Genomic DNA, 25,095 nt, shown 5'->3' with positions numbered 1-25,095 from the left:
ACTTAATTCCAAAAACCAAGTTTTAAAAAATATCCATTAATAATCTAATAAAGTAATAACTTATTATTTATGTCTGTTTGCGAGCAGGAGCAATTACGTGCGCGGAGACTTCAGTGCGGGCAAATCAATGTTGAAAGAAAACACCGGTGACATCCTCTTGGTGCCGATCGTGGTCACCACTACCGACGTACAGGATTTCGACTTCTCGATTCCGATTTTTAAAACGTGGTAAGTTACTATAAATACCGTGCACGGCGTACAGTGTAGGTATACCGTATGTCGTATACCTGGTGGATTGTATAGGTACCTACAGGCTACAGTTGTATACTCGTATGGTACCAAATTATTTTCTTTGCTGCAGCAGTGCAACGCGAGCGCTCGCCAATTCAGGAACTGATATAAATCGATAACTTTTCTCGTTGGAAAATATTTAATACATAATATAAGAACGTGCGATTTCTGCAACATTTTACACATGGTCACACATCATACAATAATGTCATAATAAGCGTGTTATAATAGATATTATATTATGCTTAAATTCGATGTTTCTGCGCGTTTCTTCTGCGCAAATGCATTCAATTTTTTACAATGGATAACTGCTATAAGTATATAATACGAATTATATTTATAGAAATAACGTCTAATCTCGAAAGCATATCATAATATACAATGTCACGAACGCCGTTCAAACGTGAACGAATCTCACACAGCACACACCAATCGCGTTGGTGTGAATACTCTGCAACTTACAAGTCAATGTGATAAAAATCGGTGGGAATTGCATAAAAACTTAGTTAATAGCAATGATATATTATTATATAATATTATTGTGTCCCATATACCTTTATGGTTACTTTATTGGGCATGTTTTATATTTTGTACACATAATATTATTATTTATTTACTTATTTTTTATTTATTTATTTATATTTACGGGTCTAGCCCTTTGGAAAAACAAAGTTAGATATATACAGATTTACAATTAAATTCTAGTTATAAGTACTAGATAACAAAAAAAAATTATAATTATAAAGATATACATAGGTATGGTATAAGCATTAACAGAGGCGGGAAGCGTCAACATTGGCAAGAGACATTAATCTTGTGATAGGTTCATTCGCTAAATAATTAGAGGTGTAAGAAGGAATGTAGAAAGGAGCATTATTTCGAGAAAAACGTTGAGGTACTCTAAAATTAATAAGGCTTAAAAGGTAAGGCGAATCTACGTTACCTGACAACAATACATTCAGAAACTTAAACCCTAGAGTGATTCTCCGATTAGAAAGGGTATCAATATAGAGGAATTCGGAAATAGGGGCGTAATCGTGAGACTGATGGTCTATATGTAAAATAAACCCAGCGAAACTAAGGAATTTTCTTTGCAACCATTTCAAGTTGTCGAGAGTTGACTGCGGTATGTGGATTCCAAAGAACAGCACCATACTCTGATATAGGACGGACAAATGAACAGAAAAGAATTTTTAAAGATTGTCCTAGCTTAAAGTCGTGAGCCAATCTCTTTAGGAACCCAAGCATTTTGTAAGCTGTACAGCTTTATACCATTATAATAATGTTCACTGTTTTTGTATCGTTGATATATAATATTATGATCACGTCATGTGTATATTATTATGTACTATTATAGTATCATGTGCATTATACAATTTCAAGATTTTAAAAATATTGTAAATTTAAAACCACAATAATCTGATTTTGGTTGTAAAGTTATAGGAATATGGCAATATTAAATTTGAGAAACCCATGTAAGGTATTACATGTCGTCAGTGCCAGATTACCATTAGCGAAGTAGACACCCACCTCGAGGGGCCCCACTCAGCCCCCAGGGGCTACGTAAAAACAGATAACCATTTAAAATTGTTTTTTTTAATTATCCATTTCATTTACGGAATAAAAGTTAATATGAAAATCATAGTACTGTATATGTATATTGTAAGCAGTAATATTTTTTTTTTTTTGATTTTGTCAAATTATAAATACTTGATAATATTTATTGTAGTCTGTAGATTATCATTTATCATCTGGTGGCGACGAACATTATAGACGTTGCAAGCTTCGACGGCTGTAAATATTTGAAGTTTAAATTTTTTTAAACTTTAAAGCATTACAATTTAGTTTTTACTTTAAATCAATTTCTTTTTTAAAGTTATTAAAAAAATATTTTTTTAATTAAGTAGTAGAAAAAAATAAAAAAAATAAATTCATTTTTTATGTACACTAATAAGAATTTTAGTGGAATAACATAATAAACATTGTTTTATTTATTAAAATTAGTTGGTTATAACTATATTATTAAAACTGCTAATTGTAATTATCAAGTAGGAAGTAAGTACCTATAATAATTTTCTAAAGGGGCCTCAAATTTTAACCGCCTAGGGTCCCGCCATTATTTAATTCGGCACTGCATGTCGTATACATAAATATATTAATAATTATAAATTATAATATAATAAAACAATAACATTATATATAGGTACCCTGAGCGGTAGTCATTCACAGGAAGTGCATCATAATACTGCAGAACTTACCTAATACCTATATTGTTTTAACGTCTGCCTGCAGGTACGAACTCTACGCAAAGTATACCGTCAACCGGGCCACTTCGCTGTCGTACTTGGAGACTTGGAGTCCGGAAGTATGGGCTGCGTTCTTGTTGACGATGTTCGTGATCGTCGTGTGCCTGTGGCTGGTCGTGAAAATCAGGTCTGCTGCTGCAGTGTCGCATATGGTCGAATACGATAAGACATAATATTATAATAATAATACATTTAACGAACGGCGTAAAGGGGGGACATTATTTTCGCACGATATTCAGTAACTATAGTTACATTTTGCGTTTATCTCGTTTAATATTGTGTACTCCGGTAAATAGTTAAGCTGTGGCGGCAACGTAAGCACACCCGCTACTGCCGCGCGAGCGTGTAATTATACAGAGAGAAAAGGTCGGTATCTATATAGTAGATACCTATAATGTATTGCAGTTACGAGTCATAAATATTCATAAGTTATGACCGTCGAAGCAAATCGATTATTGGTAGTTTTTATTCCTTTCACCGGCGGCGAAAAAATGTTCCTATACCACCCTATACCTATATAGATAATAATAATATTATATATTTATACCGGTATACGCGTAAAAATAACATTACGTTTTAGATTTTTAGTCGAGCGATTAATGTATTAATTCGGGGGGGGGGGATAACTAGGGAATTAAAATCAAAATTGACTAAATGAGAACCAACTCAGATTTAAAAAAAAAATCTTTTTTTGTTTTTGCAATAGGTAGATAATTCAAAAACGAAAAATGAACATTGAAAAATGTCCATACAAGAAAGAGTTTTTGAAATGTTTTGACTTCCTTTTGAGCTAATTATAGGCATGAGAAATTTTTGATTTCAATAGAATTTAAAAAATATTAAAGGTATATACATAGCAGAATTTTCTTTATAAGTATTACGAGTTTAAATTTTATAAAAACTAGCTAATTAATAACACGAAAATGTTGCAAAAATTTTACAGTTAAGAATTAAAAATTTAAACAAGGATTCTCATAGACCAAATGTAGTTAATATTGTAACCAACAAATATATAAACAATATTTTTTATAGACATTTTAAGTTCAAATTTGGTCGAATTAGATTTTTTAAACTTAAAATAAAGATGTTTGTGGGGGACGTAGTGGCCGAGTGGACTACAGCGTCGGTTCTGACGTAAACCGGCGCCGGTTTGAATCTCGACCACGGGTGGTTCCTCTCTCTGGGCAGGCAACTGTCTAGAGACTAGAAAGTGAGACCGCCATCCCCCACCGGGCATGGTAGAAACAAGTTTAATAATCTAATTAATATTAAGTCTAAACATTTTTTAATGTAAATTTCATTAATAAATACTATTTATTATTCTACAATATTATGAATTTTAAACCATATTTAATTACCTACACAATATTATAATACAATTAGAACACACATTTTTGGCTTGCAACCCTCCCCCCCCCCCCGAAATTAATTTCCAGTTACGGCCTTGTAGAAATCTACCGGTGCCCAACTTGAAATACTGCCAAACCTAAAAACGTGTTTCAACCAATCATTCCAACCGCCCCCCCCCCTACAAAACAACAAAACAGCTACTAGCCATAATATAGTTGCTGGGCTTAAATTCAATAAATAATAAAAAAAAAAATGTTTTATATATCTTTGTTATTCAAAAACATTATTCGCGGGGACTTAGTATAGTTGTATATTGTATATTATATATTTTACTGTACGCAATGACATTTTCAAAATAATAAGATTAATTTTAAGCTATTACCTATTTATAATTTATACCATCACCATGAACGTATTAACACCGTTCTACGGTAAGCTAGTGTTGACTTAAAAGAGAATAACAATAATATAATATGATAGAAATACACACTGACACACTGTTTGAATAATTAAATATTGATTAATAAAATGAAAGCAAAGATGTTTTCGTAAAAAAATATTAATCAACCTTCCGGAATACTAAATAATAGCAGAAAAAAAGTTACTTTAACAGCGATATCAAAAAAACATATTATGAAATATACTTGATATAGGCTGACAGACCACTCGGAATCGTTTTTCGTATGCAATGAATTCAAATTTGACACGACACCCAGCCACTATATAGCAGATCGATACCCACTTGCCCACCTTTTTAAAAAATAATTATTGTGTATATTGTTATGTAATATTTTAGTGACATATTATTTTAAATTAATATTTATTCAGTCTTATTGAAACTTTGTGTTTGTGAAATTCCACCGATATAATATTGCACAGTTTTGTTTATTAAAATAAAACAAATTAAAACGGATCGAACTCATTAAAATGATACGGAAAAAAATACATCACAATATATCGTGTGAAAAGGTACAATATATTAATTAGTTTTATTTGTTTTTACATCAAACGGCTTTAAAAGTCATTTCTTTTAACTAAATAATGTAAAAATAAAACTATCGTTATAATAATTTCGTTGCTATTCGTCGTCCATTTCAGTAGTGCCGTAAAGACCGCAATGGATCTGCGGGAAAATAAATATTTACCTATCTTATCAAAACTTTAAATAACTTAAGTAAATACACCGTTTGTATACGCTATTTGGTTTATGTAGGTATCTACATCAAAGTTTTAAATAAATTACTCCTCAAACACATAATATATTTTTTACAAGTTTTTCACGTGTGTGGTTCTATTAAATGTAATAATATAATAATCCTAACTAAAAACAACGTTTTCATAAAATATTTGTGTTATACATTATACACACGTGTAGCCGTAATAGTAAATATATCATTATAAATTATATTCGACTCGTTTAAACGTTTTAGAATTTAATATCTAGTAAAATAAAAATAAAATCCTCCTACTGATGGTATATTTTCAGAACCGCGGGTACCTTATATAGGTTACAAAAGTGAACGTCGTATTCTCGTGAGGGAATATTATACTAAACAAATTGAGTAGTCGTTTGGTGCCTCGACCAGCTATAATTTAGATCAGCTGCAGTGTTCTCGAGAATTCCGTGTCACACAAAAATTATGAATAATCGTTTGTAACTATTATATATATTACACCTAAATCGCGAACGATTCGGCCATTCGGTTCAAACGGTGCGCCGGCCGAAACGAATATTATATAACATATATATACATAGTAAGACGAATCTATTCAAGCCGGTACAATAATATGCAAATGTAACCTTTGCAAACGCTCGTACTATATAATGCGCCCGTACAAAAGGGTCTCCGTACACATTATCAGAGAGGGGTAAAATCAATAGCGTAGTATATATGTGTGGGTGTGTGTGAGTGTGTGTGACGGACCGTTTTTCACCCCTCCATGATGGTCGTGAGCTTTGTACCAGGATCTTAGGATCCTGCCACACGCTTAGAGGTTGAGCTTCACGTCCGCGCCAACCTAGCTAGTTGACGTTTCGAACTTTGCCGCTAGCATAAAATTTGGAAACCGTAATTTTTATTTCTTTCTCTATTACCCACTTCAGATAATATCGTCCATCAAAATATTATCAATTTCACATTATAATATTATGTTATTATTATTGTCCTGCAGTTCGTGCGTATTTGCGATAAACGAGCAGACATTTAATATTATATTACATTTGAACGACGTTTTTTTATTGGACTTCGATTGGAAAGAATTACGTCATATGACATTATAATATATTTAGGTGTGATAGCGTGAGATCTTACAATATTGTGAGTGCTCTCTTTTTTTCAACGATTCGAGGAATGAACGAGACGGAAAATTTAATATTATGTTTAAAATTATCATATAATATAATATGGAAATAAATTGATGTAGGTGCGTACTTTTTTTTATACAAAATATACGTATCGCGGTTTTTTTTAAAGCAGAGTTGGTGGAGAAGGGGTGATAATATGAAGGAGTTTATATATGACCCGGTGAGATCTTCTCGATTTGACCTGCAGTTTGTATAGTGTCAAATATGCACGGAAACATCCTTTGTGCCCGCGAGTATCCGCACGAATAATATAATTGGTAGTTATTGTGTTTCAGACATATAATGCCGCCGTCGGCAGACGACGTACACGTGCAGCAGGTACAGTTGCAGCAGCCACCGGCCATCGAATCTCCCAGCCTGATATCCTATTTCTTCGTCGTATGGGGATCGATTTGCAGTCAAGGTACATCAGTCACTATATTGTTACATGTGTATATGAACGCGCGTACAAACTTAGATCGAAACGGCGGCGGCGGTAGGTCCCAAATGGCGATTTCCGCTTCCGTGTGATAAATCGCATAGTTTGCCTCCAAAACAACAAAACGCTGCACAGGCGTGGATACCGCTGCAATGACACAATTCAACAGTTTAAATTCTTATCGACTGTACCTATATAGTACCTATTGTACACGGAAGAGATATATTTTTACCTCCAAGTCTCTACAATCGCTCTGCAAGACTATATTGATAAATTAAAATCAAAATTCAGCCATGAGTTTTTTTGTTAGGTACCCATGTTTATAAACGCCCATTTGCTGATTGTCGAATCGTTACAGCGTCGTGACCATATAGTGGCTCAAAAATATTTAAAAATATATCATACAAATTACTAAAATATATAATATTATGTTGTCATTATATCCGATTATATTCCATCTGCAGAAAAATAATGTTTACGAAAATATTTCATTGTGCATAATATTATCGATACAAGTCGAAATAAAAAAAATATGATTATTGCATACAGTGTAAAATTTATTTTATAAATAAAAGGGAAACATTTTCATTTCCAAGTTAATAAAAATTATTCAACAGTTCTAATCTTATACAGTTACACCACTAAACATATTTCGTACCGTTTTCACTGCATTTACATGTGCATAGTGGTTAGAGGTTACACAATCAGATGCATGTCCAGCGGGTAGGCCTGCTGGTAATACACCCAAAATATGCGTAATTGAAATAAATATTTTAAAATCAAAAACAAGAAATCGTACGTTTATTTTTTACCAGATAACTATATTATATATATGAAAAAAATTAAAAATTGTGCACATTATAACATTGGTCAAATTTTTCCTATAACCTGGCCTGTCCTGAATTTTCGTCCTGGACACGCCTCCGTACACTACAATCCATTTAAACCATTATTATTATTATTATTATTCGTAGGACTTCAAACCGTCAACATCAACGCCTGTTCCGTGCGCGTCGTATCCTGGGTCACGTTACTGTTCGGGCTGTGCATCAGCACGTCGTACTCGGCCGTGCTGTTCTCCCGGTTGACCGTCGACAAGTCCGACCTGGTCATACCGTCGTTGGACTCGGTGTCCAGGATGCGGACGCACGTGCTGTGCGTGCGGCGCAACAGCTTTGGATACCTGCTGTTCAAAGTGACTATATAGATATATAATTATGTAGGTACTCCACATACGCTTTTAAAAGGGTTTGCTATCGGTAATTCGAGATAAATTTTTAAAAAAAATGAAAATTTAAATGCATTCGAATAATAATATATACCAATAATTTAAAGTAACTCACATGTGGTTTCACGTGGGAAAAAAACCGAAAAGTATTTTTTTTTTTTTGACATCACTCATACGAAAAAAGTTATCCAACTTTGAAAATCATAAAAATTTAAAAACAATGTAACTTTGTTTGTATAAGTAATGAATAACAACTAAAAACAATAGGTACGCATAATCAAAGTTTTCTTATTTTTCTTTCGAAAATTTGGTTTCTTTTCTTAGAACTGTGTAATTATGGCCATCTCCGTTTTTTTCCCACGCTGAATCCTTTTTCCAGCTTATTTCGGAATCGCATAATAATTAACCGTGGCGCTGATTTAAAAAAAAAACTCATTGTAGATTCTGTTGGTCTTATTGACTGACCTAATTTAAATCTCGCCCGCAGAGTGTGTAGAATTTTGAATTTTGGCTGCTAGAAACAATATAGAACGAATAAGGCTAGATTCTTTGAGAAGTACGTTGTAAACTTATTTAATGCATTTACGTTTTTATTAGTTTTGTATATAAATATAAAGAAGCAATTTAATTTTAATTTTATATTTGTGATCAACGACAAAATATAAGAATATTTATGATCAGACTTTTAAGATTTAAAAAAATGTATGAGAAGTGATAGTACTCATATACATACGACGACGTAATATTACATATACTTAACATTATGTATACAAATATGGCAATATATATATTATGAGCAGGGCTGTGAATTTAATGCACTAAAAACCTTAAAAATTGCATTAAAAATGTCAAAAAAAATGCAATAAAATATGCACTGAAAATGCAAAATATGCACTTAAAATGCAAAAAAAAAGGAATATAAAATGCCAAAAGTTATAGTATAAAATTCATTTAAAATGGTTTTTAATTTAATTTTTACATTTATATTAATATTAGGTACAGGATATTAAACATTAGTATAAAAAGTGTTTATTTATTAAAAAAAAATAATAAAAATGTTGATTGAATTTGAATTTACATTTGCATTAAGTAACCTAATGCTATTCACCTTTTTAAATTTTTTTTTTGTATTTATTTTGTTAAAATAATAAAACAAACTTAAAGATATTTATTTCTATAGCGTCTTCCCGGTTATCTAGTTGTCTAGCAATTGCCTTATTTTATCGAATCGTTATCTTTACCTAACCCGTATATAGATTGTGACTTGTGTAAAATATTATTTAATAAAATATAAATTTGACATAATATATACAGCCTGTGTAAAATAAAAAAAAAATGTTTTCAAACAAGTCAACTGACGGAATTTGATTAAAAATACTATAAAATGAACTAAAACAGCAAAATATGACCTAAAAAATTTAAAACGTCAAAAAATGCAAAAATATGCAAAATAAAAGTTTTATAGATGGATTTGTAGTTACATAATTAAAATTATGTACTTACAAAGCTACGTTTTACAATCACCAAAAAAAATGCACTTTCCTATAAATTGAACATCACTTAGGTACTACAACGTAATATGATGCAACGATAATATTTAATTGTATTAGGTACCTACGTTTTACTTAACTTAAATGCACATACATTTTATGTGGTGACGTGAACGCGTTGTTTTCAAGATGGAATCGATTAATAATTGACCTTTATTTAAAACTGTTAAATTTTTGAGGAAATTTTGTTATACTTGGAGAGTTTCAACGACAAAAATACATAATGAAAAAGGAGAATCCAGCGATAAAAAGCGAATGTGTATAATTAATCTCTGCCTGCGGCCAGAACAATTAAAAATTAGGTCACTCAGTGCTTGACCAATGACCAGTGACAACTGCATAAAAACGGTTGAGATGATATAAATGTGTGTACATATATGTAAAAAAAGATTTTGATAAACACACTAAAATTAATAATTTAAAATATAAATAATAAAATACTATAGTCACCTTAACGACCTAACTTCTTTCCTTTGCAGTTTTGCGGTATATCCAATTGATAATTGATTGGTGTAAATATGATATCTACCCTATAATGGAACCTTGTCCAGCACTTTATGATCATCAGATAATATTAAATTAAAGTTTGTGTAATATTATGTTTAAAATATACAATATTAACCTGCATAATATAAAACAGAAAATTATTTTATTTTTCAATTTAGAATTAGACAAATTTTGTCGTGAACATACCGCCATCATAATAATATTATCTATGTGGGATGTGGTACCGCGCATAAAAATGGAACACGAAATACAAATATCCTTTATAATAATCCGAGATAAATGTCGTGTGCAATGCGAGATAATTATATAAAAATTATAATAGAGATGTATTTCAGGGATGCTACTGCTTTTAGAGGGCCCTATAGATGACCTAACCTAACCTTACCATTACGGCACGAATTTCGAGTATTTTAAAATCTAAAAGTATTTTGAATTAATCATTAGGTTGGGTTAGGTAAATATGCCCATGTATGATTCGTCGGTAATAATTTAACACGACATGACTGCATTGCGTATATACATAGCATGTGCATACAACTTTTACAGTCGATATTTCTGAGTACTGTATCCGTGTTCTATTCAATAATTCAGTTATTTCATTTCTGTATAGTTTCATTAAAGGTCGATATATGTACATAATGTTTTCAATTTTCCTGTGCATTTATATGATAGTATGGTTTATGTGAGCGTGCATGGGCTTAACTATGCGGTAGCTATGGCGAGGGGCTTACCCCTGTAATATTCTCGTCGTTGGGGCTGGTCAGAGTGATATTCTGATAGCCGTTGACTACGAGTATATTATGATTTTGCAGGAAGCAAGACCACTTGTGTTGATGATGAAGATGTTGACAGGGCAGTTTATAAATAAATGTAGACAGATGAAAAGATACTTTGTAGTTTATTAAAATGTTCTTCAGTAATTTTGTTTAAGTCCAAATGACAAGTTACTACACAGAGTGACGTGAAGGTGCTTGTTGTGCTCCGGAGTAGACACGTCTGAATACAGGCTGTTTCAGGCTCCCTTTTATATTCGGGTCCCTGCTTCCCCTGCCTATCGATTCGCTATCTTGTCTCTACCGGATGTGGTCTGTGTGACCATCGACTCAACCTACGCATTTGCAATATTCCTATCTAATCTGAGTATTCGCCATAATGTGCTGACAGCTAATTTATTATCTGTGTTGTTGTGCAGAAAGTCATCTCTTCTGCGAATTACTAATTATTTATCAGTTAACACATCCTGGTCTATATAGTTGCGTATATATACATATATACGTATATCTACTCGTGGATTTGGCGATCCCCATATCCTGACAACTGATACGTGATTTGTGTTTTAATATGGCTCGTGATTAATCACTCGGTTATTTTGACTACATGATTACTAACCCTTTAACCTTTTATTGTAATTGCATATTTGCAATTTGACTATTGCCAAATTGTTTAAGGAGGTCGTTTACCTAATCGCTTATGCCGAATTTAACTATTCATATATAATGCTATTTATGTGTTGTGAGTAAACGGTTACTATCCGTTACACCCCCCAAATACGTATATGATATTGGACGACAAGTCACGAAAAATGTTTTCGTCGAGGAGACATAAAATTAGCTAAAAATGAGCATGCCGATCGACAGTTTTTCAAATATGACAAATGCTATTAGATTAATTGTCGTACTATTTAAGAGATGTCGTCGTCCTAACCTGGCGATACCAACTTCTTTTTTTCGAACGAGAACCAACCTTTTTTACCGTCAATTATTAAGACAATTTTGTACTTATAAATCTAAATAATTAAAAACATAATACTGAAGAATATTTAAAAATGCCCATAAGAATTTGAATAAATACATATTATTAAAGGAAACAATTGGGATGTGCATGAGTATTGCTTGGTGAATTATATACTCGATAAATTGTACACATATAAATATTGATGTAAATTTATAATTATTACAAAAAATTTGCGAGAGCACCCCAAAAAAAAATTTGGTCCTAGTTTACCAAAAATAATAGTACCTATAGTTGTATTTAGTAAAATGTTGTTGTCACCAGTGAATACTACTAAGTATGATTGAACTAGAAAAACGATAGCAAAATATATAAATTATAATCTGTATATCAGTGAATTTTGAATGATTGTATATTTAAAATTTTTTATGTGCCTGTTTGTATGACTACAAATGTTTATCGATTTTCACTTCTATATAATTCCATATAGTACTACTTATTACGTTCCCACCCGCAGTATAATACGATATATAATATTATTACCTATACCTATGTCATACTGTTTTATCGTGTCGGTCAAGTATATACCGACTATCGTAAAACATTGATAATATCGTGTCCACAGGCGAACGATACGGTTGCGTTCATAACGTAACGGTGGCTGTGAGTGGTGAACGAGTCACCGGATCCCAATTTGGTCAAAAGTTATTATATTTACTAAAATGTGGTCGGTACCAGCACCTAGGTAGTAACCGCCACTAAGTATGATTGAACTGGAAAAATGGTAGAAGAAAATATAAATTATAATACGCAGTACACCTATGTATAAGTGAATTTTGAATGATTGCATATTTTAAATTTCTTACGTGCATGTTTGTATCGTATCTGTTTTATCGTGTCGTATACCGGTTATCGTCAAACGTTGATGATAATATCGTGTCCGCAGGCGAACGAGACGGATGCGTTCATCATGGAACGGTGGCTGGGAGTGGTGAATGAGCCACCTTGCCCCCAGTACGAGTTCGGCGACATCGAGGTGATGGCCAAGTCGGTGTGCACCCATCAGACCATATTGGTGTTGGAGACGCCCATGGTGATGGCCAGGGCTATGAGCCACCAGAACGGGTGCCGAGTCATGTCGGTGGCCGGTCGTCACGCGGTCGCTTACGCATCGGTGTTGACGGCCAAGGGGTCGCCGTACACCCCACCGATAAACGAGATGTAAGTATTCTGCAGTGATGTGACGGAGGACTTTGTTTGAGGCACGTGACTCAGTTTAAAGGGTGTTGGGTGCCCTGGAAACTTGGGGCATTTCACTCAAATATTTCAAATTATTTCACAATAAATCATTTATTAAGTACACACTAGAAGACTCTTTCTCAGTTATCATTTACGCAGGGGCGTCATTTGGGGGGGGGGGGGGAGCAGGGTGTGCAATGGCACCACTAACTTAAAAAATGTTAACAATTGGCCTGCCATTAATACTCCAATGCGCCATCATAATTAACTTATACATGTTTTCATATATAGGTAATATAAAATATATATATTTTAAGTTTTTATATATGAACAGTAATGACATTAGCTGGTTGCTTTAACTGCTTATAAGCTTTTAATTCTTTGAATTGCTAGCTATTTAAAAGTTGCATTAGTCGTTATGAGTTTCAATTAGAATTATAAAAGGGAAGGAAAGAATATTTACATAGGTTTGCATAGGTTTCCTACATTTATATATATATATAAATATATATATTTTTTAATGGCCTGGTGAAATGTCAAAATTGGCCTGCCTAAAAGTTTGCACACCCAGAAAAAAAACTGAAATGACGCCCCTGCATTTACGTATAGCCACGTAATTACTTATAATATAAATTATTGTGCCTCATAAGTTAATAAAATCTTTAAAGTTTTCTGAAAGTACCTATTATAATATTATACGTACCTTTCGGTTTTGTACTTTTGTCTTACCATATGGCCCATTATCATAATATTTTCCACCACAGTTATTTATTTATTTATCACATTGCTACTTTTTTTTAAAAATATCTTCAATATTTCTATATGAAACATAACCTTTTTAATGCTATGAAATAATATAATTTTTGAAACCAATTTTCCAATTTATTTATTTTTTTTGAACGCGAGCATCCAAATCTCAGGAAAAAGCGCGAAAGCATTTTCGAGGAAAGCGTATATAATATAATTACGTGTTTTAACCCGACAACGATTTATAAATCTTATAAATTTTAATTTCGTCAACTGACGTTTTTCGTCTATTTCATACAAATGTTATATTAATTAGACTAGACACTCTTCTCTACACTCGTACAATCTATATATCACGACCTTTGATAATAAACAACAATCAATATTATAATAGGTATGCATATACGCTGACGGTTTTAAAATAGCAGCGCGATACCAGACCATGTGCGGACCAACGCGAGCATTAAAATTTAAAATCTAAAATTTTAGGTCACTATGTATACATAATGTGCAGCTTAAAATCAAAATATGGTCTCAACAAACGTCACGCGAAATATTTAAAAAGACCCGATCGGGCCTTATGATAAATTAATAGCAAGGCCATGTGAAAAACTGTATAGTATACATATATATAGAACGAAATAGAAGAAGAAGAAAACAAACAAAAATATGAATATTTCACAAGGTACACCTACGCCGTGTCATATATGTAGACAACCCGACTCGGTTTATTCGGAGAATTTAAAACTACCCTGTGCTCGCGTTACACAGAAAACAATATATCATATATTATATTATATATATAAGTGTGTGTGTGTGTGTATGATGTACACAATAATGGTATTATACCATGTATAGGACATAGGTATGCACACGCTCGGTCAACCTATATACTCGACCCACGGGGACTGCATGATGCCGCGAGACGCCGGAAAACGGCTACGACACGCCGCCGTCGTTTAAAATTCGAATGAAAAATATCGTATATCATTTTTTTTTCCCGAGCTCGACATTTCAGTATACCTCTCTGCGCAATAATATAAAATCGTACCGGCGACGGAAATTCGCGAATTTTTCGCTGATCGCGCACACCGGACGATATAAAAAAAAAAAAAAAAAACGTCCGATCGAAAAATACATATAATACCGCGGTATAACAATATCGCGTGGATAGGTACCGCTTACCAACATGGTTCTCCGGCGACTTTCATTCACCGCCGCATCATCAATCCGGTCGCGCGGGCGGAAACTGGCGCGATCCGTCGCCCGACTTTCGGTTCCGGCCCGCGGGCCTCACCCGTCCGCCAGATAGAGTTGCGCGGTGCGATTAATAATTAGAATATTATAGTAGCACTTCCGTACAACGGTCACCGGAGGGACTGTAAATAATGACCGCTATTTAGAGGTGCCCGTCCTACAGGGGTAGGATAAAACTTCGCGAGTCCAAAAAAATTGACCGTTGCTTAGACTACTTAGAGGTGACCGTTAACACTGTAATACTATATAATTATAACGCAGGTATGCCAGCCACACTATCCGGCCGACCAATCGATAAAAGCCTTCCGATAATAACAAATAATAATAATCGACGGTACAAGCGACAATTTAATAAGAGGCGTAGGCGGTAAATTGTATATATAATATAAATCCTCTTAAGCGCGAAAAGGTTTAGTAGAATTAAATTTCCGAGTTATCGGCTCATCGCGTTTAAACTGTTTATTTTATGATAGATATAAGAACCGTCTGTAAAAGCTATAAGCTTAAATCCGATTCTATGAATTTGCTTAACGGATTGAACAATATTATTATTCAAATCTCCACAAATTTCTAAAATCCTTAATACGTCAAAGGGAAAAAAATTCCGAAATCGGACTATGCTTCAGATTCAATATGAAAAATAAAAAAATTACCTAATTCAGCGTTACTTCGTAAAGTGACCACGCTTGTATTAGTGTTTTCTAGTATCGAATTCAGTCGTTTTCGTTCCTATTTTCATACGATATTATAATATTATTACAATAAGTAATAACGGGTGTCACACCATTACAATATATTATTTCGATAATAATAATAATACGCAAGTCTATGGCAGCTGCTGCAGTGACGCCGAACCATATATTATATTATATAATATAATATCGAAAACTCTGCAGTGCACGTCGTATTATAAAGGCAAAAGGCCGACATACTCAGCTACTAGCCTGCTGCAAAACGGATCGTTCGCTTCGAAATTTCAATCGCAAATCGACCATGGTCTTATATCGTTCTTCTTCGCTCTCCAAAACGCACCGGAAGTATGGTGATTTCAAGTGAAAAATCAAAAAAAAAAAGATAAAATTCCATATCGATTATTATTTTAAGTATGTATATTTAACAATAATTTATTCTGCAATATTACTTTTTAGATTTTCTACTTGAATTCTAATTCAAAGTGGTATAGTTAGAGTATTTATAACCTAACCTGACCTCTGAATACTAAATAGTATGTATAGTGTAGTTATCGCTGACCGAAATAAATGTCACATTTTAATATCTTTTACCTACTTAACAGCTATAATATATATTATATAACAATGTGTGGTGTACCGTTGAAATGTAATTGACATGACGTCAAAACGAAAGCTATATAGAGCCTTGTATTCGCTAATAAAATAATAACGAGCAAGTAATGTGTAAATATTTGTTTAGGAATAAACTGTGATCGTTGTATTATAAATAATTATGGAGGCGTGCTCATCCGTCGCCGATTAAACAAATCTATAAATTGTTTGTAATCATTAATCACCGTAAAATATGATATTTTTTATATATATATATATATATATATATATATATAGTAAACATCAGTGTAAGTACACACAGTGGTGTTGAGGGGGGGGTTGGGTTCACGGCATACATATAGTTACTTCTCTGGTTTTTCTTTAGCGCATATAACCATTCAAGGCTGGGGCATTAACGAGTTGAAAAGTTAATTTTATTCTAAAGTTCTTTGTGGCTTTTCATTACCTCAACTGTTAACGTATTAAATTTCTTTTTTAATTAACGTGAAATCAACGAATTAATTTTTCATTTTAAGAAGTAAGTTAAGTTAATTTTTTTTTTCGTTTTTAATTTAATTATATTTAACCATTTCAGTCAATTTCGTCTTCATGTCAAAAAATATTTACCGCGAATTGTTTTGAGTTAAAAACGTATGTCATTCGAATGTAACTTTTATGGAAATACCGTATAAAGTATAAACACTATAGTCTATAATTTAGTTTTGGGTTGGAAAAAAATTAAGTACGCCAGCGTTGTATAAACAAATTAACTTTTTTTTGATTTAGGGGGCCTCGCTGTGGCATTTAAGGAGAACCATTTAGGCAATTTCTAATCTCGTCGTTGCCACCTGAGATCCATGTGTTTGCCGTAAATGATTATTAAGATTTTACGCGCTGTGTACGCAGTGGCGCCCTCCCAATAAATTATTCCAGGTTTTATTGTTGTATTTCAAAAATATCTGTGATTTACTTCCTTCCTACCCATATTGCATATTTATTTATTTGCATTATTATACCTACAATAAAACTTTAATTTAACCAACAACATTTTCTGTTTAACAAAATAATTTTGTGAACCATACCAAATTAGAACCACATTTGTTTAATATTGTATTTAACGAATTTCCATCAATAATACGATTTTTTTTGTTTCTCACGGAATGTTAGGCGTGTGTTCATCAATGTTCTACCATCTTAAGAGATATCCAGAGTTCCAGACCATCGTTTTTTAGTAAAGTTGATAATTTATTCAAACAATTATTACGAGATACACTAAACTCTATAAATTCCAAGTTTCTAGTTTATCACATAATATACTCATTTTGTTATATTTTTAAATACCTATATAGTAGTATCAACAGCGGTGAAGCTCGAGTCTTTTAAGTCGAGTAGACGTTGAAAAAAAATTAAAAGTACTGCGAGAAATATCCGAAAACGACCTCCTAAAAGTACAGACTATATGTACATTATATACTTGTACTTACAATTCTCGCAACAAGAACTTTTGTAGAGAAAATAATGATTTCGAGTGAAACGACATATTTTTTTTTTTACATTATTATAAAATTTTTACCGTTGTCACCTACGACCTACATATACGTGAAAAAGACGCATACCCGAGAATGTTTTTTTAGCCGCCGAGTGCATATTATTATTATATAATAATAATAATAGTATGAATTCGTGTCGGTATTATACCATAACTATATACCCAATATAATATATGGTTTTAACCGTTGTGTCGACTCCTGCGCAGAATGGTGTCACTGCTCACCAACGGAGTGGTGGACTACTTGCAAAAGAAATGGCTGTCTCGGGAGTTTCGCGACTGGACGTTCACTGAAGCCGACAGCATCGGAGTGACCATCGGTCACGTTCGCGGGCTGCTCGTCGTCCTCGGCCTGTCCGTCGTCGTCGCCGCCGCCGTCATGTTCGCCGAACTGGTCACCGCCGGAGCGAACCGTTCCGTCGACCCGGTTCCGTTTCGTAACGTTGACCACCGCAACTACGGCCAGAGCAGCGGTCGCGTAACCCCTTACCGCGGTGCCCGTTGGCGAAAATCGTGGGGCCGCTAAGGGCGCAATGTAGGTATATTTTATTTATTTCATAGCACCCGGGATTCTATATATACATATAGGCCCAATTTAAGTTGATAAACGCACTCGGCGGCCGACTCGTGCGCAGGGGCGTGGCTATATACGCGGCAACCATAGCATATATACAGATTCTTTATTCTCGGGGGGTAGTTATAGGTAGTGGGTAGGGGTTTTTGTCGCCTCCCGCCGTGTAGCGTCACGAAACCGCACCGAACGTTTGATTCTTGACAACAATTTGTTTTTGAATATTTTCAGTCGGAAAATGTTTATAAGACGTCTATCATATATAAGATATACGTAAATCACATAGACGTGTCCAGAACTATTATGCAAAGATCTGGTCAAGAGCACTTTTATAAAAATAATCTAAAAGTTACTTTTGATTTAATTTAAACTCGAAGTTCTGACCATCGCAGCGAGTCCACATCCGTTAACATAGGTATACGCATACGACTAGGGAAAAACTTAAACAGCAAACACTCAATTTCGAAAGTATTGACTTTTTATTTAACACTTTTTTTGAGATATGCAATTTTAATATTTTATACGATGTATTGACTTTATTTTCTTTATCAAATGTAGACCTAAAAAATAATTATAAACTAATAAATCGATTTATTTATGTTAGTTGTACCGTATTTATTATTTGTACGTCTATAATGTATGACTACTGTCTATACTATAAGAAGTACTTCCGTGACATTCTTCAACAAGCTGTTTTTTTCTACTACACAGCCTTCCTCCAATTTTATAGATTTAAATATTATATATAATAATATACCTACCATTTACGTAATATATAAGTATATTTATATAATACCAATTTTCCATTTGATTATAAATAATACCTACACTTACCTATTATATTTTATTCTCAGGCAGGATTGGACAACTTTTTAAACGTATACGTTTAAATCGTTTCACTGCACGTTAAAAATAATAATTAATTAATAGTTAAATTTAAATTAAATAAACAAATATATTATGATTTCGTATTTTTAATCAGTAGATTTTTTAAACAAAGCGTTGATAACAATTTATTTAAGAAAGAAAATTATTTAAAACGCGTTTAATATATTTAAAAAAAAACATAAAGTTTCACACGAATAAAACTTTGTTTCGTTTAATTAGAAGAAAAATGTTTTCCAACCATGTTTTCAGGTATTAATCATTCGTCATACTATATATTATTATGTTACTAATTTGAATGACTATTAAATTTTACTTGCACGAATAGTCTTACTCGTTCACTTGTATTTTGGTGCTTTGGTGTATTTTAACTTTAAGTTTTAACGATCAATCAAAGCAATACAATCCCGGGAAAACAGAGCAAAGCGTCAGCGGTGTAGCGAAAAAGCCTATCCTAAACGCCGTGTGATCATGATATTGTTATCATGTAATGTGACTCAAGTTACAAAATATATAATTGTACTTCATTCGTCAAGTGCAAAATCTTTTTCAGTTTCTGCGATATGACAACTGTCGAGTATTGAAGTATCCACCAGTGACAAATGATATTGCGTACGAATGCGACGAATACAGTTTACTAGGTAGTAATGGAATACCGCCTGTAAGACGTAGTCATGATAATATTATACTGGCATCTATTGTCTTCACTGGCCCACTAGGTTAATTAATGTTTTGAAAATAATATATTAATCATAATATTGTTTTCATTTAGTTTTAATTGTTTTTAATTTATTGAATTAATAAAATTAATTTGTTATTATTTTTTTTTTTTTTTTAAACAGCTTATAATAGTAATTTATACCTATATCATACTAATTACTAACACTAACTTATTATAGAAAAACTCGTTATAAAATAATAAAAAGTATATAAACAAACATTTATTTTTCTAAATAAATCTTATCTACAGCAATATAATAATAATATATATACATTATATATAAATTAGGTATAATAATGTTGTTTATAAATTGTCGCTATATAGTTATGGACCCGGTATCATATTGTGGATTTCTTGTATAATCTATATAAATAAGGATCTAACTTGATTTTGGAGACGAAGGAAACCGGTTTGTTTGCTTATTTATTATTATTATTAATTATTTATTTATTTGTTTGCACTTGCGTTTTTCCATTTGAAATATATATTATTCATTGAACAAATAATTTATTGTTACATTTTTTTCTACCTTATCTTTATTCTATAATAAAAAGAATAAAATTTACCACTCCAGTGTAGGATACATAATTTTCAGAAATTAGCAATAACAATAACTACAATATGTAATTATATTATATTATTTGTATAGCCAAAAAATAGTCATATGTTTTTAAATTAAATTATAAAAAAATAACTTCTTCCGGAGGAAGGTCGGGCAGCTAGTAATTTATTAAAATAGATCCACCAATATTAGTTTGTTTATAAAATAATTAGTTGCTTAACATTTAGATATCTAATAAAAACTATCAAAACGGAGCAGTTATATAGGTAACTTTGGCAATTATTACATAATTAAAATTATTTGAAAAATTAGTTTAAAAAAATTGAATATTATATTATTTTATTAATTCAGAGTGTATAGTAGAGTGTCTTAAAAGAGTGTACCACTCGGTGAACAATTTCTATTGGCTGGTTGTTATCATTGATAATGGACGCCATTAATCGTCCAAATTTGTATATTTACCAATATTAAATTCGTTAATTGTCAATTGTTTTTACGTGACAGTTAAATTTTAATAATATGTATAACTATTAAACGTAACTTATGTGTTATTATTTATTATTTAAATAGATTTTTTGCATAATTGTCCAATACCCATATTCATATTTTGTATTACAGACTACGCAGTTATGTATTAGAAGTTAAGATATAACCTAGTTAGTACACACATAGGGCATGTCATATATTCATATTATATAATAATTTGTTACTTTAGTTGTTGGTTTAATGGTATGAAGTAATTGTGAATGAAATAATGATGAAATTCATTCAGTTTTCAATATTAAGAGTTCTTTTTATCACAAATTCCACTTGAGGTAGTTTATCGTTATCCATCTGCCTTGCACCACTATGATTTATACAGCACTAAGACATTTGTGATTATATGTAAGGAGTTGTACAATATAATTATTGAATCAGAAAATTCCCAACGATATGTTTCAGAATTTCAAATCATCTGTAATCTAAATAAATTTAATTTAATAAATTATAATATATTATTATGTGTTGCACACACTTGGAATTGCCGGCGAATATAAATAGCTATTTAATAATTGTGATACAATTAGCTCTCTACCGACTAAAATCATTTTTACCGGATGTACATAATATTGTATATACATACAAAATATACAATATACAATAAATATGTATGTATTTATGTGTACGTCAAAATGGGAAACAGCACAAAAGGACTTTGTTCGATTTAAAGGGGCCGGAAACGACTGTGCATAATATAGCAACTAAATTTATATAATTTAAGAGGTTAAATTTCGGCAATCCATGACGTATATTATATTGTGTATACACACTGCGGGATTCGACCGAAAACGGGTTAACTATATTAAAGCCACAACGATAGGATAATAATATCATACCATTTAGTTTTTGTATAATTATATGCCTGGTCTTCGTATAGACGGGAAGAAATAAAGTAGAATTTAGATTACTTATATAAATTTTAAAATTATTTACGTAAAAACGATTATTTAAATATATTATTATTATTTACTATATAGTCAAAGCCTCACAGACGGGACAATATTTTTTCCTATACGTCCATACACCATAAATTCATAACATAGGTACCAAAAATAAATTTCTTGTAACAAAAAACGAGGTAGTTATTATCGAATAGCTGGAAAAAAAATTTCATTAGCTTCATCAGCCTTTCGTTAAACATCCTGTTGGAGTGGATGAAAAATATTGCGGGCTTGTAACCAATAACGCTATCGTTTAAATGTCCAATTGAAAGATTAGACGTTGGATACAAAAAAACGCATTTAAGGTTTCTTAAAACACCGACGATTTTGTGCATTATTAATTATTATTATATAAAAACGAATTACGAACGCTAACGTGGTATATAAATTACAAGTATATTCGTAGGACCAAATATAAATAGGCACACGCTGCAGGTGGCTGAAAAACTATGAAAGTAGAAAATCGTCATGAAGCCCACGAGACATTCGCGATGATTTCGTCGTGTGTACTATAATAGTATAATATTATAAATTATTCACCAGACGGGTTTTTAACGATTTTTTATTAATTTATATAATAATATCATTACACTCTCAAAGTTGAAATAAAGCCAATTGAATTCATTAAATTGTTTCATTCTAATAAAATTCTGCGACGCGAAATCGAAATTGAATGATCAAAAATGTGTCCGGTTGTCCTGTGCAGAGAAATGAAGAATTCAATTTGTTTTAAATGATTTCCAAAATGCTCCTATAAATACTAAATTAAAAATCTAGATCTGAGTAGTGAATATATGAGAAAATATCCCTCAAAACAAAAATCAATTATTGTCCACGATTTTACACGATATCATATACCTATTAATATACACGTCATACTAAAGTACAGAATTCATCGTCCTACAGGGAACACGATGTAAGTATAATTTTTGTTACTAACATTCCCGTCCTGACAGCGTTACGAAAAGTATTGTAAATCTATCACATTATTATGTTACGCATAGTCAGGCACGTACAAAAAAAAGGTAGAGGGGTTCATTGTAGATTTCTGGGGGCTTATATAATCTATATACATAAATAAATAAATTACACAACTATTTATTTTGGTTGAACCACCCCCCCCCCCCTGTATACGTGCTTGCCCGGCCTGCACATGGTAAATACAAGAAAAAAGGTATTCAAGACTATAAAATTGCTTATATGTTTTTATACATACCTATGTTTAAAGTATTATATTATGAATTGCAGTTTATGTAAGTTTGACGAATATGAATCAATAATATCGTGTGCTTTTCTACGATACTATATACATCCCGACCGGACGAAAATACGAATAAATAATGTCCAATGATATCGAAGCACAAAGTTATAATTTATACATTATTTTCCGACAGTTTGAAAAAACGATAAAAGTTTCTGCTACTGTCTCGTCACGAACCACAATTTCGTTATATTACACTTACGGGTCATGTAGCTAGTTCACACACACACACACACACACACACACACACACAAATATACTTAGTTGATTTTATCAAAACATTTAATTATATATTGCATCTATGCAGACAGCTCAGACCAATATTTGATACACGTAAAAAAACGTTAAGTACACATTTGTAGCGCAGTGTCGTCGTATACGTTGCACATGCCATCACAACAATATAATGTACGCTTTGTCTTTATGATACTTACCGTATTGTTTAATATTATTATATTATATTACAGCATTTCATTTTGAAGGCGTCGTGTAATATATTGTAATATTATTTCCACGCGAAACACTGCACGGCTGTCGTTCCCGCATATGGTTTTCAACTTTCAAGTGTAAACTGTATATTATTTGGATACGGTCGGTTTTTACACGACAACATCACAAATAGTACAAAATAGTATTATTTTTTTTTGTTGTTTTTGTATTGATTATCACCTGTTATTGAGTACAAAAAATAATAAATGGAATATTCGTGCGAGTAATACTTATTGCGCTGCAAATTTAAAACTATAATGGTTACATTTCGATTACCAATGTATACCATAAGACCCTGGTACACACAAATTATGCTGATAGCAAAGGTTTCAAGTATACCTAAAATATTTGATATTTGTGAGCAAAAATATAATTATTTTTGATAAAAAAAGAAAACCTACATGCTGGTATTTCTAATTCTTTTCCGTTGTATTTTGCAATTTTTTACGACCACTGTATAGAAATTGACCAGAATAGGTAAGAGAAGAAGACAGTGGTGTATTGGTACGGATACGCGGGTATACGCCGTATACCTGTCAGCAGACTTTCGATTTTCGGCGTATACCCAATGTAAAATATCATTTTACGAGTATACGCTCTTAAAATAACTCGAAAACCAATTATTCATAGGAAAACATTGTTATAATAAAATAATATAATAATGAATTTTAAGTTCTATTTATTAATAACATTTTGAAAAATAGATGTTATTAAAATATGTAATATGGAGTATGAATACTCAGCCCATGGTTCTCTAACTGTATCATGCCATTTAAAACGAGCGGCAAATGTGTTTCTTGCGGTGTTGTGTTTTTGTAACCACTGAAGTTGTTAAGTGTTTATTAGGCTATGGCCAGTTAAATGGCTTATTGATGTTTATTTATAGATTTATTTATAAATTATTGTTACTGCAATAATGGGTATTTTCCTTCTTGAATCTTGCTATTCGAGTTTACGACTTATCGTAGTATCGTTTGAAGAAGAATAGTCGGTTCCATTGGTGATCACTGTTAGTTATAACTTATAATATTATTATATTCAATAATTCTATAATTATTCATTACATTATTAATATATTACAATTTTATTGTAATAAGGTAAGTTTTTATTTTTTCTAAAATTTTAATATTAAACTTTTAAGAAACTACAAGTGTGTAAAGTTAATAATCCGTACGATGTATCTTATTTACTGGTGTCCGTTTTAATTTTAAATTCTAAGAATTTGACTTATTACTTTCCTACTCATAATTAACTTACATTTTGAAAACGGAGTGGTTGTTGTTTTATAATACCATCATTGGGAA

General features: G+C 32.0%; 1 protein-coding gene across 1 annotated transcript; it reads left to right on the top strand.

The window, feature by feature from the left end:
• LOC115034379 lies at positions 1-20,085 on the top strand. The gene is made up of 7 exons (XM_029491069.1): positions 1-228; positions 2,584-2,724; positions 6,588-6,715; positions 7,705-7,925; positions 12,693-12,967; positions 18,029-18,356; positions 19,831-20,085. The coding sequence occupies exons 1-6, from the start codon at positions 128-130 to the stop codon at positions 18,345-18,347; spliced, it is 1,185 nt and encodes a 394-aa protein (XP_029346929.1). The 5' UTR covers positions 1-127; the 3' UTR covers positions 18,348-18,356; positions 19,831-20,085.
• The last annotated feature ends 5,010 nt before the right edge of the window (positions 20,086-25,095 follow it).

Source organism: Acyrthosiphon pisum, chromosome A3, assembly GCF_005508785.2.
Source record: "Acyrthosiphon pisum isolate AL4f chromosome A3, pea_aphid_22Mar2018_4r6ur, whole genome shotgun sequence".
Classification (NCBI taxonomy): Eukaryota; Metazoa; Arthropoda; class Insecta; order Hemiptera; family Aphididae; genus Acyrthosiphon; species Acyrthosiphon pisum.
The sequence above is the reverse complement of the archived record's forward strand: the minus strand, read 5'-3'. Positions and strand labels throughout refer to the sequence as shown.

Coding starts and splice junctions, on each gene's coding strand:
- LOC115034379 (XM_029491069.1), top strand. CDS start 128: ATGTTGAAAGAAAACACCGGTGACATCCTCTTGGTGCCGATCGTGGTC. Junction 229..2,583: donor ATTCCGATTTTTAAAACGTG/GTAAGTTACTAT, acceptor GTCTGCCTGCAG/GTACGAACTCTACGCAAAGT. Junction 2,725..6,587: donor TGGCTGGTCGTGAAAATCAG/GTCTGCTGCTGC, acceptor ATTGTGTTTCAG/ACATATAATGCCGCCGTCGG.